The sequence below is a fragment of the Ranitomeya imitator genome, chromosome 2, assembly GCF_032444005.1.
Source record: "Ranitomeya imitator isolate aRanImi1 chromosome 2, aRanImi1.pri, whole genome shotgun sequence".
Classification (NCBI taxonomy): Eukaryota; Metazoa; Chordata; class Amphibia; order Anura; family Dendrobatidae; genus Ranitomeya; species Ranitomeya imitator.
The window spans coordinates 435,825,216-435,842,082 of NC_091283.1; the positions used below are offsets into that span (position 1 = coordinate 435,825,216).

The 16,867-nt window shown below is 45.5% G+C and overlaps 1 protein-coding gene across 1 annotated transcript in view; it reads left to right on the forward strand.

Annotated features, from left to right (window-relative positions):
- The first annotated feature begins 7,547 nt into the window (after positions 1-7,547).
- The window catches only part of PFDN4 (prefoldin subunit 4), a 35,031-nt gene continuing 25,711 nt past the window's right edge, over positions 7,548-16,867 (forward strand). Inside the window, exons 1-2 of the mRNA XM_069750925.1 lie at positions 7,548-7,630; positions 11,065-11,172. Of these exons, the coding sequence (XP_069607026.1) occupies positions 7,607-7,630; positions 11,065-11,172 (132 nt within the window). The 5' untranslated portion in view covers positions 7,548-7,606. The remainder of the gene's footprint in view (positions 7,631-11,064; positions 11,173-16,867) is intronic.

Consider the following 16,867-nt stretch of genomic DNA (forward strand, 5'->3'; position numbering starts at 1 on the left):
GTTCCATACACTTGTACTGAGTGATGCTCCGCCCAGTCTACTGAGGCAGCCGTCCAGTGGGTGTGGTTGTCCAGTGGGCACAGCCTCGCTCAATACAAGTGTATGGAACAAGGCCACACCCATTTGTCGAGTTCTGGCCGGGAATATGTACAACTCATACATGTTGGGGGGATTCATAAGTCATAAGTTATCATTTTTGATAGGACAGCCCCTTTTAGCCCCTTCCTGACATCAGCCGTACAGAGTATCTGGGGTGCAGGTGTTTGCAGCGGGCTCAGGAGCTGCGCCTGCCCCATATACTGTACATCAGATGCAAGCTGACTGCGGCCAACCCCGATCGCTCCTGCAGAATCATGTAATGCTCTTGTCAATCTCTTACATGGTATTTAACCCCTTTCCGACATGTGCCGTAATAATACGCACATGTCAGATTCCCCATTTGTTGCAGCAGCACTGAGCCCGCACCATTCTGGGCACATGACAGCTGATCTATACAGTTGATATGTGCCCACAACAGCCGTGGGTGGAATCGTGATCCACCCACGGCTGTTAACTAGTTAAATGCTACTGTTAATCTCTGACAGCGGCATTTAACTTGCAATTACAGTAAGCTTGTCACTGGCTGCTGTACACGATATGTTAAAACCAATGGTGTTGTTCAAAAGTACAACTTGTCCGGCAGAGAACAAGCCCTCACACAGCCCCGATCGCAGGAGAATGAAAACATTTCAGGTATCAGAAAAATGCGACATTTTATTTTTTAAAGTTCAGATTTTTTTTTTTAGCCACTAAAATGTATATTAAAAATCTACACAAGATTGGGGGTCTCCGTGACCGCACCAACCAGGAAACTCATGTCACTGGGTCAGGTTTACCACAGGAAGAACGGTGAACAAACAAAACCCTCGAAAAAATGTCCGAGTTGCTATTTTTTCACCTATTGCCGCACTTTATATATTTTTTCACATCGTCCAGTACATTATGTGGTAAAATGAATAGTGTCATTCAAAACTACAACTCGTCCTGTATAATAACAAGGCCTTAGGGTGATGGAAAAATGAAAAAGAAGGGGAGAAAAAACGAAAGTGCCAAGATGTAAATTGGCCGCTGTGGGAGAGGGTTAATATAGTTGGAACCCTTTTAACCCCTCACTATCTGTAACAGATATGGCTAACTATGGATGATATATCTGGTTGTCCTGACAGGAGTGTAATCTATCTATATAATTGTCTAAGGGGCACTTCCGTCTTTCTTTCTTTCTGTCTGTCTGTCCCGGATATTCATTGGTCGCGGCCAGCCAGTGGGCGTAGACAAAAGGGCAGGGGAGGCCAGGAAGTATGCAGAGCGAGTCCCCGCCCACACCGTACAGGCCCAGCCAGAAGCACTGTAAAGGGGGCGGAGCCGGCTGGGACCATGGGCACTGTTGGGCCTACCGCGGCAAAAAGCCGGAGACTAAATTAGCGGCCGCGGCTCGTGGCCAGTCAGTACAGGCCTGGCCAGAAGCGCTGCAAAGGGGGTGGAGTCGCCGTGAGGAAGGCGGAGCCGGCCAGGATCATGGACACGGCTGGGCAATATACTACGTGGCTGTGCAATATACTACGTGGCTGGGCAATACAGTACGTGACTGGCCAATATACTACGTGGCTGGGCAATATAGCATGTGACTGGGCAATATACTACATGGTTGGGCAATATACTACGTGGTTGGGCAATATACTACGGGCTGTGCAATATACTACGTGGCTGGGCAATATAGTACGTGACTGGGCAATATAGTACGTGACTGGGCAATATATTACGTGGCTGGGCAATATACTACGTGACTGCTATATACTACATGACTGGGCAATATACTATGTGGTTGGGCAATATACTACGTGGCTGTGCAATATACTACGTGGCAGGTCAATATACTACGTGACTGGGCAATATAGCACGTGACTGGGCAATATACTATGTGGCTGTGCAATATACTACGTGGGTGGGCAATATACTACGTGGCTGCGCAATATACTACGTCACGTGACTAGGCAATATACTACGTGACTGGGCAATATACTACATGACTGGGCAATATACTACGTGATTGGGCAATATACTACATGGTTGGGCAATATACTACGTGGGTGGGCAATATACTACGTGGCTGCGCAATATACTACGTCACTGGACAATATACTACGTGACTGGGCAATATACTACGTGGTTGGGCAATATACTACGTGACTGGGCAATATACTGCGTGACTGGACAATATAGTACGTGACTGGCCAATATACTACGTGGCTGGGCAATATACTACGTGACTGGGCAATATACTACGTGACTGGGCAATATACTACGTGGCTGGGCAATATACTACGTGACTGGGCAATATACTACGTGGCTGGGCAATATACTACGTGGCTGGCCAATATACTACGTGACTGGGCAATATACTACGTGACTGGGCAATATACTACGTGGCTGGGCAATATAATACGTGGCTGGCCAATATACTACGGATGGAAGGTGAGTATATACTACTTGTGATGTGCTATATACTCTGTGGCTGTGCTATATACTACATTGCTGTGCAATATACTATGTGGCTGTTCAATATACTATGTGGCTGTGCAATATATTACGTGGCTGTGCAATATACTACGTGGCTGTGCAATATACTAAGTGTCTGTGCAATATACTATGTGGGCTGTGCAATATACTGCGTGGGCTGTGCAATATACTACGTGGCTGGGCAATATATTACGTGGCTGGGCAATATAGCAAGTGACTGGGCAATATACTACGTGGTTGGGCAATATACTACGTGGTTGGGCAATATACTACGGGCTGTGCAATATACTACGTGGCTGGGCAATATAGTACGTGACTGGGCAATATAGTACGTGACTGGGCAATATATTACGTGGCTGGGCAATATACTACGTGACTGCTATATACTACATGACTGGGCAATATACTATGTGGTTGGGCAATATACTACGTGGCTGTGCAATATACTACGTGGCAGGTCAATATACTACGTGACTGGGCAATATAGCACGTGACTGGGCAATATACTATGTGGCTGTGCAATATACTACGTGGGTGGGCAATATACTACGTGGCTGCGCAATATACTACGTCACGTAACTAGGCAATACACTACGTGACTGGGCAATATACTACATGACTGGGCAATATACTACGTAATTGGGCAATATACTACATGGTTGGGCAATATACTACGTGGGTGGGCAATATACTACGTGGCTGCGCAATATACTACGTCACTGGACAATATACTATGTGACTGGGCAATATACTACGTGGTTGGGCAATATACTACGTGACTGGGCAATATACTGCGTGACTGGACAATATAGTACGTGACTGGCCAATATACTACGTGGCTGGGCAATATACTACGTGACTGGGCAATATACTACGTGACTGGGCAATATACTACGTGGCTGGGCAATATACCACGTGACTGGGCAATATACTACGTGGCTGGGCAATATACTACGTGGCTGGCCAATATACTACGTGACTGGGCAATATACTACGTGACTGGGCAATATACTACGTGGCTGGGCAATATAATACGTGGCTGGCCAATATACTACGGATGGAAGGTGAGTATATACTACTTGTGATGTGCTATATACTCTGTGGCTGTGCTATATACTACATTGCTGTGCAATATACTATGTGGCTGTTCAATATACTATGTGGCTGTGCAATATATTACGTGGCTGTGCAATATACTACGTGGCTGTGCAATATACTACGTGGCTGTGCAATATACTATGTGGGCTGTGCAATATACTGCGTGGGCTGTGCAATATACTACGTGGCTGGGCAATATATTACGTGGCTCTGCAATATACTACGTGTCTGTGCTATATACTGCGTGGGCTGTGCAATATACTACGTGGCTGGGCAATATATTACGTGGCTGTGCAATATACTACGTGGCTGTGCAATATACTACGTGGCTGTGCAATATACTATGTGGGCTGTGCAATATACTGCGTGGGCTGTGCAATATACTACGTGGCTGTGCAATATACTACGTGGCTGTGCAATATACTACATGGACTGTGCAATATACTGCGTGGGCTGTGCAATATACTACGTGGCTGGGCAATATGCTACATGGCTCTGCAATATACTACGTGTCTGTGTTATATGCTACGTGGTCTGTGCAACATACTACCTGGCTGTGCAATATACTACGTGGGCTGGGCAATATATTACGTGGCTGTGCAATATACTACATGGCTGTGCAATATACTACTTGGCTGTGCAATATACTACATGGGCTGTGCAATATACTGCGTGGGCTGTGCAATATACTACGTGGCTGGGCAATATACTATGTGGCTCTGCAATATACTACGTGTCTGTGCTATATACTATGTGGTCTGTGCAATATACTACGTGGGCTGGGCAATATACTACGTTGGCTGGGCAATATACTACGTGGCTGGGCAATATACTACGTAGGCTGGGCAATATACTACGTGGTCTGTGCAATAGGCTGTGCAATATACTACGTGGCTGTGCTATATACTATGTGGGCTGTGCAATATACTACATGGCTGGACAATATACTACGTGGCTGGGCAATATACTATGTGACTGGGCAATATAGCACGTGACTGGGCAATATACTACGTGGCTGGGCAATATAATACGGGCTATGCAATATACTACATGGCTGGGCAATATAGTACGTGACTGGGCAATATAGTACGTGACTGGGCAATATACTATGTGACTGCGCTATATACTACGTGACTGGGCAATATACTACATGGTTGGGCAATATACTACGTGGCTGTGCAATATACTACGTGGCTGGGCAATATACTACGTGACTGGACAATATAGCACGTGACTGGGCAATATACTATGTGGTTGGGCAATATACTACGTGGCTGGGCAATATACTACGTGACTGGGCAATATAGCACGTGACTGGGCAATATACTATGTGGTTGGGCAATATACTACTTGGCTGTGCAATATACTACGTGACTGGGAAATATAGTACGTGACTGGGCAATATACTACGTGACTGGGCAATATACTACGTGATTGGACAATATACTACGTGGCTGGGCAATATACTACGTGGCTGCGCAATATACTACGTCTCTGTGCAATATAGTATGTGACTGGGCAATATACTACGTGGTTGGGCAATATACTACGTGGCTAGGCAATATACTACGTGGCTCTATGCTGTATACTACGTGACTGGGCAATATACTACGTGACAGGGCAATATATTACGTGGCTCTATGCTGTATACTACGTGACTGGGCATTATACTATGTGGCTGGGCAATATACTACGTGGCTGTGCAATATACTACGTGGCTGGGCAATATACTACGTGGCTGGGCAATATACTACGTGACTGGGCAATATACTACGTGGCTGGGCAATATACTACGTAGCTGGGCAATATACTACGTGGCTGGGCAATATACTACGTAGCTGGGCAATATACTACGTTACTGGGCAATATACTACGTGACTGGGCAATATACTACGTGGCTGGGCAATATACTACGTAGCTGGGCAATATACTACGTGGCTGGGCAATATACTACGTAGCTGGGCAATATACTATGTTACTGGGCAATATACTACGTGACTGGGCAATATACTACGTGGCTGGGCAATATACTACGTGGCTGGGCAATATACTACGTAGCTGGGCAATATACTACGTGGCTGGGCAATATACTACGTAGCTGGGCAATATACTACGTGGCTGGGCAATATACTACGTAGCTGGGCAATATACTACGTGGCTGGGCAATATACTACGTAGCTGGGCAATATACTACGTGGCTGGGCAATATACTACGTAGCTGGGCAATATACTACGTGGCTGGGCAATATACTACGTGACTGGGCAATATACTACGTGACTGGGCAATATACTACGTGACTGGGCAATATACTACGTGGCTGGGCAATATACTACGTGGCTGGGCAATATACTACGTAGCTGGGCAATATACTACGTGGCTGGGCAATATACTACGTGACTGGGCAATATACTACGTGACTGGGCAATATACTACGTGACTGGGCAATATACTACGTGACTGGGCAATATACTACGTGACTGGGCAATATACTACGTAGCTGGGCCATATACTACGTGGCTGGGCAATATACTACGTAGCTGGGCAATATACTACGTGGCTGGGCAATATACTACGTGACTGGGCAATATACTACGTGACTGGGCAATATACTACGTGACTGGGCAATATACTACGTGACTGGGCAATATACTACGTGGCTGGGCAATATACTACGTAGCTGGGCAATATACTACGTAGCTGGGCAATATACTACGTAGCTGGGCAATATACTACGTTACTGGGCAATATACTACGTGACTGGGCAATATACTACGTGACTGGGCAATATACTACATGACTGGGCAATATACTACGTAGCTGGGCAATATACTACGTAGCTGGGCAATATACTACGTGGCTGGGCAATATACTACGTGACTGGGCAATATACTACGTGACTGGGCAATATACTACGTGGCTGGGCAATATACTACGTAGCTGGGCAATATACTACGTAGCTGGGCAATATACTACGTAGCTGGGCAATATACTACGTTACTGGGCAATATACTACGTGACTGGGCAATATACTACGTGACTGGGCAATATACTACATGACTGGGCAATATACTACGTAGCTGGGCAATATACTACGTAGCTGGGCAATATACTACGTGGCTGGGCAATATACTACGTGACTGGGCAATATACTACATGACTGGGCAATATACTACGTAGCTGGGCAATATACTACGTAGCTGGGCAATATACTACGTGGCTGGGCAATATACTACGTGGCTGGGCAATATACTACATGACTGGGCAATATACTACATCGCTGGGCAATATACTACGTGGCTGGGCAATATACTACGTAGCTGGGCAATATACTACGTGGCTGGGCAATATACTACGTGACTGGGCAATATACTACGTGACTGGGCAATATACTACGTGACTGGGCAATATACTACGTGACTGGGCAATATACTACGTGACTGGGCAATATACTACGTGGCTGGGCAATATACTACGTGGCTGGGCAATATACTACGTGGCTGGGCAATATACTACGTAGCTGGGCAATATACTACGTTACTGGGCAATATACTACGTGACTGGGCAATACACTATGTGGACATGCATATTCTAGAATACCCGATGCGTTAGAATCGGGCCACCAACTAGTAAGTTTATAATGCACTGCAGAGGTCACGTGGTGCCTCCTCCTGCATTCTACGCAGCACATAGCGCCATCTGGTGGACAATGAGCGTATGGCGCTTCCTTCTCCCTATTCGTACAGATCGTTATTTGGACCGTACCATTTCACCCCCGTGTATCTTAATTTCACCACTTACAATAATGTAAAAGTGGACATGATGATAAATAATAATAGTTCATTATTTTAATAAATATTGCTCCTGTATCAGATTTTTTTTCCCGGAATGCTATTTATTCATATAATGATGAGGTAATGTGCGTCCCTCTGCCGACAATGGTACAGTCCCAAGATGGCGGCCACCATGAAAAAGACGGTGAGGCAGCTGGGGCCAGTATTTGGGGTGTTGGGGGGCTAATAGGGGGACCTTTTTGTGATTAAAGTAGTTGAGGGGAAGCGGGGACGATTCTGTGCGCAATTTAGCGACATTTTCTGTGTAATGGAGGAGGAATTGTTAATCTCCTCCCAGTATGACCAAAACATGCAGCTCGCACATCCATAGGTCTTAGCATGACATACTGGAGGCACAAGGACGTGTAGCTTTCATTTGCAGCCCGTGGTTTATAGTATTTGGGGGGTTTTTAGCTGTTGTGGATCTATAACTCCCAGCTTGCCCAGGATGCCAGATTATTGGAAATTCTGGACTATCAGATGCAGAGAAATAATGTGACACAAGGCATAACAATGTTATTTGCGGGACTACAACATTAAGGCTAAATTCACACTAGGTATTTTTGCTGAGGTTTTTTTCTGCAGCCAAACCTGCACTCTTAGCAGAAAAGAAGCAGCGTAAAAGACTCATGTTTTGATGCGTTTGTGGTGAGTTTTTTTTGGTGCATTTTTCAGGATCCCAAAGTTCAGTTTTGCTTCCATAACAGACGCATGAACACAGGTCACCAATACAGCATTTTTCACCCGTTGAAATGAATGGCTGGTGAAAAAAGGCACTAAAAACACGGATATGGTTCAATGGTGGTGCGCGGATGTCAGGTTTTTCACACGGACCATTTGTGTGGAAAAACACGCAGACATGTCTTTTTTTTTTTCTTCCCGGCACCACAGAGGAAATGCGTGCCGCACACTGATGACACACGGATGACATTCTTGTGACATCTGTCTGACACCCAAATGAAACTCCGGCGGCTGGAGAAAGCAGTTCAGTTAGCACTTTTCACAGCCGCTGATTGCTGACTACAACTATCATCATCCTCACCTTGTCCCCCTGCAATCAGGGGAATAGTCGGTAGTGTCTGACAGACGCCTCTCCATAACTAACCCCTGGGTTTAATGTCAGCAGACATTACACCGCTTGCCAACGCACTAGGGCAAGCGGGAAGAGCCGAGGCTAAGTGCCAGAATTGGCGCACCTAATGTATGCACCATTTCGGGGGTGGCTGAGGACTGGTGTTATTAGTCTGAGATCCTTCCCAGCCTATTAAGATCATCCTCCGGCTGTCTGTTTAGCCTTTGCTGGTTATTAAAAATAGGGAGGACCCTATGTCATTTTTTTTTTTTTTTTAGAAACCAGCGAAGGATTTTTAATTCTGTAGTTTTTTGCTTGTTTCCTAGGATACCAGCCACTGCTTCTTTCTATCAGAGGTGGATAATAGAACTTGCAAGTCCTTTACAATACATCTTATAAGTGCTGCTCTGGAGCTTCAGTTCAAACCTGTCTATAGTATCGATCCAGGAGTGCACAGGTCGGACTAGTGGTTCAGCCATACTGCTGGCCCGAACTGTCACTCATTAGGAGTGCCCCACTTTCCTTGGCAAGAAGGAAGCTTTGAAACTTGGGAGTGGTGTGCGCCTGAAGAATCAGCATGAGACAAACCTTTTGAACTAGTGTACAGAATTTCTGGCCATTGGGTGCCGTATTAGAGCTTATGAATATTGTAGCGTGGGTCTCCTAACTGACAATCCCCCCCCCCCCACCTGCCATGAGCCGATCTGCAGGACTCATGCTGGCCATGTATTATACAGACAGCCTCTTGCGTCAGTGACTGGCACGTAATCCTTCATTTCCCCTGCAGTGGGCATCACATGTCTGTTGGTGTCCAAGAGGAAAACTGCTGGAATGTGGATTTAAAGGGAACCTGTCGCCCCCAAAATGGAAGGTGAGCTAAGCCCACCGGCATCAGGGGCTTATCTACAGCATTCTGTAACGCTGTAGATAAGCCCCCAATGTAACCTAAAAGATGAGAAAAAGAGGTTAGATTATACTCACCCATGGGCGGTCCCGCTGCGGTCCGGGTCTGATGGGCATCGCGGTCCGGTCTGGGGCCTCCCATCTTCTTATGATGACATCTTCTTTTGGTCTTCACGCTGCAGCTCCGGCGCAGGCGTACTTTGTCTGCCCTGTTGAGGCGCGGGGAAAGGTCAGAGAGGCCCGGCGCTTGCGCACTGCAGTACTTTGCTCTGCCCTCAACAGGACAGACAAAGTACGCCTGAGCCGGAGCCACAGCGTGAAGACAAGAAGAGGACGTCATCTGATGAAGATGGGAGGCGCCGGACCGCAACGCCCATCGGACCAGACAACCCCTGGGTGAGTATAATCTAACCTCTTTTTCTCATCTTTCAGGATACATCGGGGGTTTATCTGCAGCATTCCAGAATGCTGTAGATAACCCCTGATGATGGGCTTAGCTCATCTTCCATTTTGGGGGTGACAGGTTCCCTTTAAGGTTTTATCAGTCCCTTTACCTCCCATGACACAATCTAGCCTGGAAAAGAAAGTGAGCAGGAAAGAAGAGCAATGGCTCTGTCTGCTGTCCAGTACAGTCTATAATAAAAGCCAGTGCTGGACCCCCGTATAGACTGTCCAGTCATCAGAAAGTATCTTATAAATAGACAGGATACAATCCATCCTAGGGAGGGCTCCTCATGGCTGCCATGAATAGATAGAATAGTTTTCCTGCATTAAGGCCAATCACTCTTTTAGACTATCACTTTAAAGAAGCACTCCATTACTGTTTTTACCCCCTAAACCTGTGTAAATGTTAGTGTAGTGTCAGTGTGTTAATATACTCACTGATCGCAGTCTTTTCCAGTATCCAGTGTCTGTCTGATCCTTGTTTGAGTCACATGAAGGCAATTCGGACTCTCCAGATCTCTCTGTGAGTGAGCCAGAAGTCTGTTTTACAATGTAAACCTATGGACCCTCGTTCTAAACTTATATTGTAAAGGTGATGCAGAGGGTATCATAGTCTGGAGAGTCTGAATAGTCATCACGTGACTCAAGAGGATCCAAGCGGCACTGGATACCTGAGAAGACGGCGATCGGTGAGTATATTAACACACTGACACTACACTAACATTTACGCTATTGTAAGGCTGGGTTCACATTGCGTTAAACCCGTCCGTTAGATGGACTACGTTACACCGCGGCATAATGCGGTGTAACGCAGTCCGCTAACGCTGCCATTGAATCCAATGTCGGACGCATCGCCACAATGGGCGTGCGCTAGCGATGTGCCGTCATTGAGTGACGGACCCCGAGACGCGGGCTGCAGCGTTTCTGGGTCCGTCGCCGCTAGCGCAGATAGATCTAGCAGATGCTCTATCTGCGCTAGCGTGCTGCCATAACGGCACTTGTGTTAATAGCAGCCCGGTAACGTATGTGTTTAACGGGCTGCTATTAACGCAATGTGAACCCGGCCTAAGGGGGAAAAAGTTCTGAGAGTGGAGGTTCGGGACTACTTGTCCCATCCATTGTTTCCCTCCTGTTTTACATCAGTTTCCTTTTTCTCTCAGGTTGCAGAAGATGTGAATGTCACCTTTGAGGACCAGCAAAAAATTAACATCTTTGCAAGAAATACAAGTAGAATGACAGAGCTGAAGGATGAGATTGAAGTAAAGAAGGTAACGCCCCCTCCTGGCCTTTAGATGTAATTACAGTAGTGGCTGCTATAAAGTTTAATTATTTACCCAGATTCTCTTTCCATCACAAAGACACTGTGAGATCATAGAAAGTGCCATAAAGTTGTCTAATACACTTTGCAACTGGAAAAATACAACTTTACCGCGACTACAATCTCAAGGCTGTGTTCACACTATCACTATTTGGTCAGTATTTTACATCAGTATCTGTAAGCCAAAACCAGGAGTGGGTGACAAATGTATGTAGAAGTGGTGCATATGTTTCTATTATACTTTTCCTCTAATTGTTCCACTCCTGGTTTTGGCTTACAAATACTGATGTAAAATACTGACCAAATACTGACCGTGGCGTTAGAGCAGAATCCACATCATCCCGAATTTTCCATCCTCATCGCACTTTCAGTATCTGTTTGTTTATCCAATGATTTGCTATCACTCCTATTGAGACTATTAGGCCAAGATCACACATGCGAGAAATACGTCCGCGTCTCGCATGGTAATACCCGCATTGCCGGCGTCACTCTGGAGCGGAGCGTCGGCTGCATAGCAATACATGGAGCCGTACGCTCCGCTCCTGAGTGACGGCGGCAATGCCGGGGATTACCATGCGAGACGCGGACGTATTTCTCGCATGTGTGATCCCAGCCTTAGTTTCACCATAAGCAGTCATTACCTAGAAACACTGTCCCGAGTTTCCTTTAACCATTTCACCCCTGGGCAATTTTTAGTTTTTTATTGTTTCAGTTTTTTCCCTCCCCTTTTTCCAAGAGCCATAACATTTTTATTTTTCCATCCATATAGCTGTATGAGGACGAGTTGTACTTTTGAACGATACCATTCTTTTTATCATGTGATGTACTAGAAAGAGAGAAAACAGTTCCTGTGTTGAAATTGCAAAAAAAAAAAAAAAAAGTGCAATTGCACAATTGTTTTCTATTTACCATGTTCACTGTATGGTAAAAGCAGGCGTTATGATTCTCCAGGTCAGTACAAGTAGGCATATACAGGTCCTTCTCAAAAACTTAGCATATAGTGTTAAATTTCATTATTTACCATAATGTAATGATTACAATTAAACTTTCATATATTATAGATTCATTATCCACCAACTGAAATTTGTCAGGTCTTTTATTGTTTTAATACTGATGATTTTGGCATACAACTCCTGATAACCCAAAAAACCTGTCTCAATAAATTAGCATATTTCACCCATCCAATCAAATAAAAGTGTTTTTTAATAACAAACAAAAAAAACATCAAATAATAGTGTTCAGTTATGCACTCAATACTTGGTCGGGAATCCTTTGGCAGAAATGACTGCTTCAATGCGGCGTGGCATGGAGGCAATCAGCCTGTGACACTGCTGAGATGTTATGGAGGCCCAGGATGCTTCAATAGCGGCCTTAAGCTCATCCAGAGTGTTGGGTCTTGCGTCTCTCAACTTTCTCTTCACAATATCCCACAGATTCTCTATGGGGTTCAGGTCAGGAGAGTTGGCAGGCCAATTGAGCACAGTAATACCATGGTCAGTAAACCATTTACCAGTGGTTTTGGCACTGTGAGCAGGTGCCAGGTCGTGCTGAAAAATGAAATCTTCATCTCCATAAAGCATTTCAGCCGATGGAAGCATGAAGTGCTCCAAAATCTCCTGATAGCTAGCTGCATTGACCCTGCCCTTGATGAAACACAGTGGACCAACACCAGCAGCTGACATGGCACCCCACACCATCACTGACTGTGGGTACTTGACACTGGACTTCAGGCATTTTGGCATTTCCTTCTCCCCAGTCTTCCTCCAGACTCTGGCACCTTGATTTCCGAATGACATGCAAAATTTGCTTTCATCAGAAAAAAGTACTTGGGACCACTTAGCAACAGTCCAGTGCTGCTTCTCTGTAGCTCAAAAGTGGCTTTACCTGAGGAATGCGGCACCTGTAGCCCATTTCCTGCACACGCCTGTGCACGGTGGCTCTGGATGTTTCCACACCAGACTCAGTCCACTGCTTCCTCAGGTTCCCCAAGGTCTGGAATCGGTCCTTCTCCACAATCTTCCTCAGGTTCCGGTCTCCTCTTCTCGTTGTACAGCGTTTTCTGCCACATTGTTTCCTTCCAACAGACTTACCATTGAGGTGCCTTGATACAGCACTCTGGGAACAGCCTATTTGTTGAGAAATTTCTTTCTGGGTCTTACCCTCTTGCTTGAGGGTGTCAATGATGGCCTTCTTGACATCTGTCAGGTCGCTAGTCTAAAGGTACCTTCACACATAACGATATTGTTAACGATATCGTTGCTATTTGTGACGTAGCAACGATATCGTTAATGAAATCGTTATGTGTGACAGCGACCAACGATCAGGCCCCTGCTGGGAGATCGTTGGTCGCTGAAGAAAGTCCAGAACTTTATTTCGTCGCTGGACTCCTGCTGACATCGCTGGATCGGCGTGTGTGACACCGATCCAGCGATGTCTTCACTGGTAACCAGGGTAAACATCGGGTAACTAAGCGCAGGGCCGCGCTTAGTAACCCGATGTTTACCCTGGTTACCATGCTAAAAGTTAAAAAAAACAAACACTAGATACTTACCTACAGCCGTCTGTCCTCCAGCGCTGTGCTCTGCACTCCTCCTGTACTGGCTGTGAGCCGGAAAGCGGAGCGGTGACGTCACCGCTCTGCTTTCCGGCTCCCAGCCAGTACAGGAGGAGAGCAGAGAAGCAGAGCGCAGCGCTGGAGGACAGACAGCGGTAGGTAAGTATCTAGTGTTTGTTTTTTTTACTTTTAGCATGGTAACCAGGGTAAACATCGGGTTACTAAGCGCGGCCCTGCGCTTAGTTACCCGATGTTTACCCTGGTTACCGGCATCGTTGGTCGCTGGAGAGCGGTCTGTGTGACAGCTCTCCAGCGACCAAACAGCGACGCTGCAGCGATCCGGATCGTTGTCGGTATCGCTGCAGCGTCGCTTAATGTGAAGGGGCCTTTACCCATGATGGGGGTTTTGAGTAATGAACCAGGCAGGGAGTTTATAAAAGCCTCAGGTATCTTCTGCATGTGTTTAGAGTTAATTAGTTGATTCCGAAGATTAGGGTAATAGGTCGTTTAGAGAACCTTTTCTTGATATGCTAATTTATTGAGACAGGTTTTTTGGGTTATCAGGAGTTGTATGCCAAAATCATCAGTATTAAAACAATAAAAGACCTGACAAATTTCAGTTGGTGGATAATGAATCTATAATATATGAAAGTTTAATTGTAATCATTACATTATGGTAAATAATGAAATTTAACACTATATGCTAATTTTTTGAGAAGGATCTGTACCAAACATGTATAGATTATTATTATTAGTAGTAGTAGTAGTAGTAGTAGTAGTATTTAAGTGGTGAAAAGAATTAGAAAATTTGTAAGAAAATTTTTTTTTTGCTTTTGTCTCTAGTTTCTGAGACTCAAAGCATTTTAAATTCTAGGGATCTGGGGTTGTGTGAGGGCTTATTTTTTGTGCCCCTTGCTGACACTTTACTGATAACCATTTTGGGGTACATGCAATGTTTTGATCTCCTCTTATTGCATTTTATTGCAGTGTTGCGGCAGCCAAAAAATGTTATTCTGCCATTTTGATTCTCATTATCGATTTTAACGACCAGATTAATTTACTTTATATTTTGATTTTAACGAACGCAGCGATACCAAACGTGTATTTTTATTGTTTTATTTTCAATGGGGCAAAAGCATGTTGATTTGGTTTGTGTTTTTATTTTATATATATATTTTTTCCATATTTTAAAAACACTTTTTACTGTATTTGTTAGTCACCTTAGGGGATTTGAAGCTGTGATCATCTGATAACTTATGTATAGAGAAAATCATGATTTCCTATGAATGCCAGCCATGGGCTGGCTTTTACAGGAGGATCGTAATGACTGACATTGTTGTCATCAGCAGACCTCCGGCAGTAATGACAGCCCATCCGTACCCCACGATCATGTCCCAGGCGCATTGATGAAAGCGTGGAATGATGCGCTCCCTGCCGATACATATTAAATGCTGCTGCCAGAGATTGACAGCGACATCTAGCAGCTTAACAGCCTTGGGCAAAGCTCCGCTCCATCCATGACTGTTTAAAAGTATTGGCTGATTAAATCAGCCCACGTGTACTGGGAAAGAAGTGGGCTCGGCGTTTGAGCCCTCATCAAAGTCGGGGACACGACTTTCGAATTACATGTACGTCAAAAGCCGTGACGGGGTTAAACCACAACCACATGTAGAACAGCACTGATGGCCCATTTTCCTCTAATTAGGGTTTTATATTTCTCATCAGAATAAATGAATTAAAATCACACAAACAATATATAAAACACTCGGGACGTTAGCGTCTGTTTGACTCTGGGTTTCACCTGTTGGCTTCTTCTTGGGTAATAATAGAACCCCAGTGGGAGGCAATTTGTCAATCAGTGTTGCTCTTTGTGCCGTTGTTCTTCAAGAGAAACTTGTGAAAGTATTGTTGACTGTGACTATTTGTGGAATTACTAGTCTCAGCAGGACTGATAGCGACATAACTGGATGAAATACATCTATACTCCAAGTGTGATGAGGATGGAAGATTTTCTGTGATGTGAGTTTTGCTGTAAAGATCACAGATGCGGTAACGTTGTATTACATCCACCATACAATCTGTCCCCCACAGACTGTAATATACAGACAGGAATATCTCCTTCCTGTACTGTAAGTAGTGCAGATTTTAGATGTCACCACGTCTGTGACCGTACAAAGCACAAGGCCATAGCTCAGGAAACATCCACGATCTTATAATGTTGCTCCTCAGCTGCTGCATAACCTCATTTTACAAAGGGAAGAGTGAGATTCACGTAACTCATATTAAAGACTGATTCACGTGAGCTGCCTCTCAGTGTTAAGGTACCGTCACACATAGCGACGCTGCAGCGATACCGACAACGATCCGGATCGCTGCAGCGTCGCTGTTTGGTCGCTGGAGAGCTGTCACACAGACAGCTCTCCAGCGACCAACTATCCCGAGGTCCCCGGTAACCAGGGTAAACATCGGGTAACTAAGCGCAGGGCCGCGCTTAGTAACCCGATGTTTACCCTGGTTACCATCCTAAAAAGTAAAAAAACAAACGCTACATACTTACCTTCTGCTGTCTGTCCTCGGCGCTCTGCTTCTCTGCTCTGGCTGTGAGCGCAGCGGCCGGAAAGCAGAGCGGTGACGTCACCGCTCTGCTTTCCGGCTGACCGACGCTCACAGCCAGAGCAGGAGGAGTGCAGAGCACAGCGCTGGAGGACAGACGGCTGTAGGTAAGTATGTAGTGTTTGTTTTTTTACTTTTAGGATGGTAACCAGGGTAAACATCGGGTTACTAAGCGCGGCCCTGCGCTTAGTTACCCGATGTTTACCCTGGTTACCAGCAAAGACATCGCTGAATCGGTGTCACACACGCCGATTCAGCGATGTCTACGGGGAGTCCAGCGACGAAATAAAGTTCTGGACTTTCTTCCCCGACCAGCGATCTCCCAGCAGGGGCCTGATCGCTGCTGCCTGTCACACTGGACGATATCGCTAGCGAGGACGCTGCAACGTCACGGATCGCTAGCGATATCGTCTAGTGTGACAGTACCTTTAGTACAAGCTGAGGAGGTTAAAGCCGCACCTCCTATAGGATATCCTTC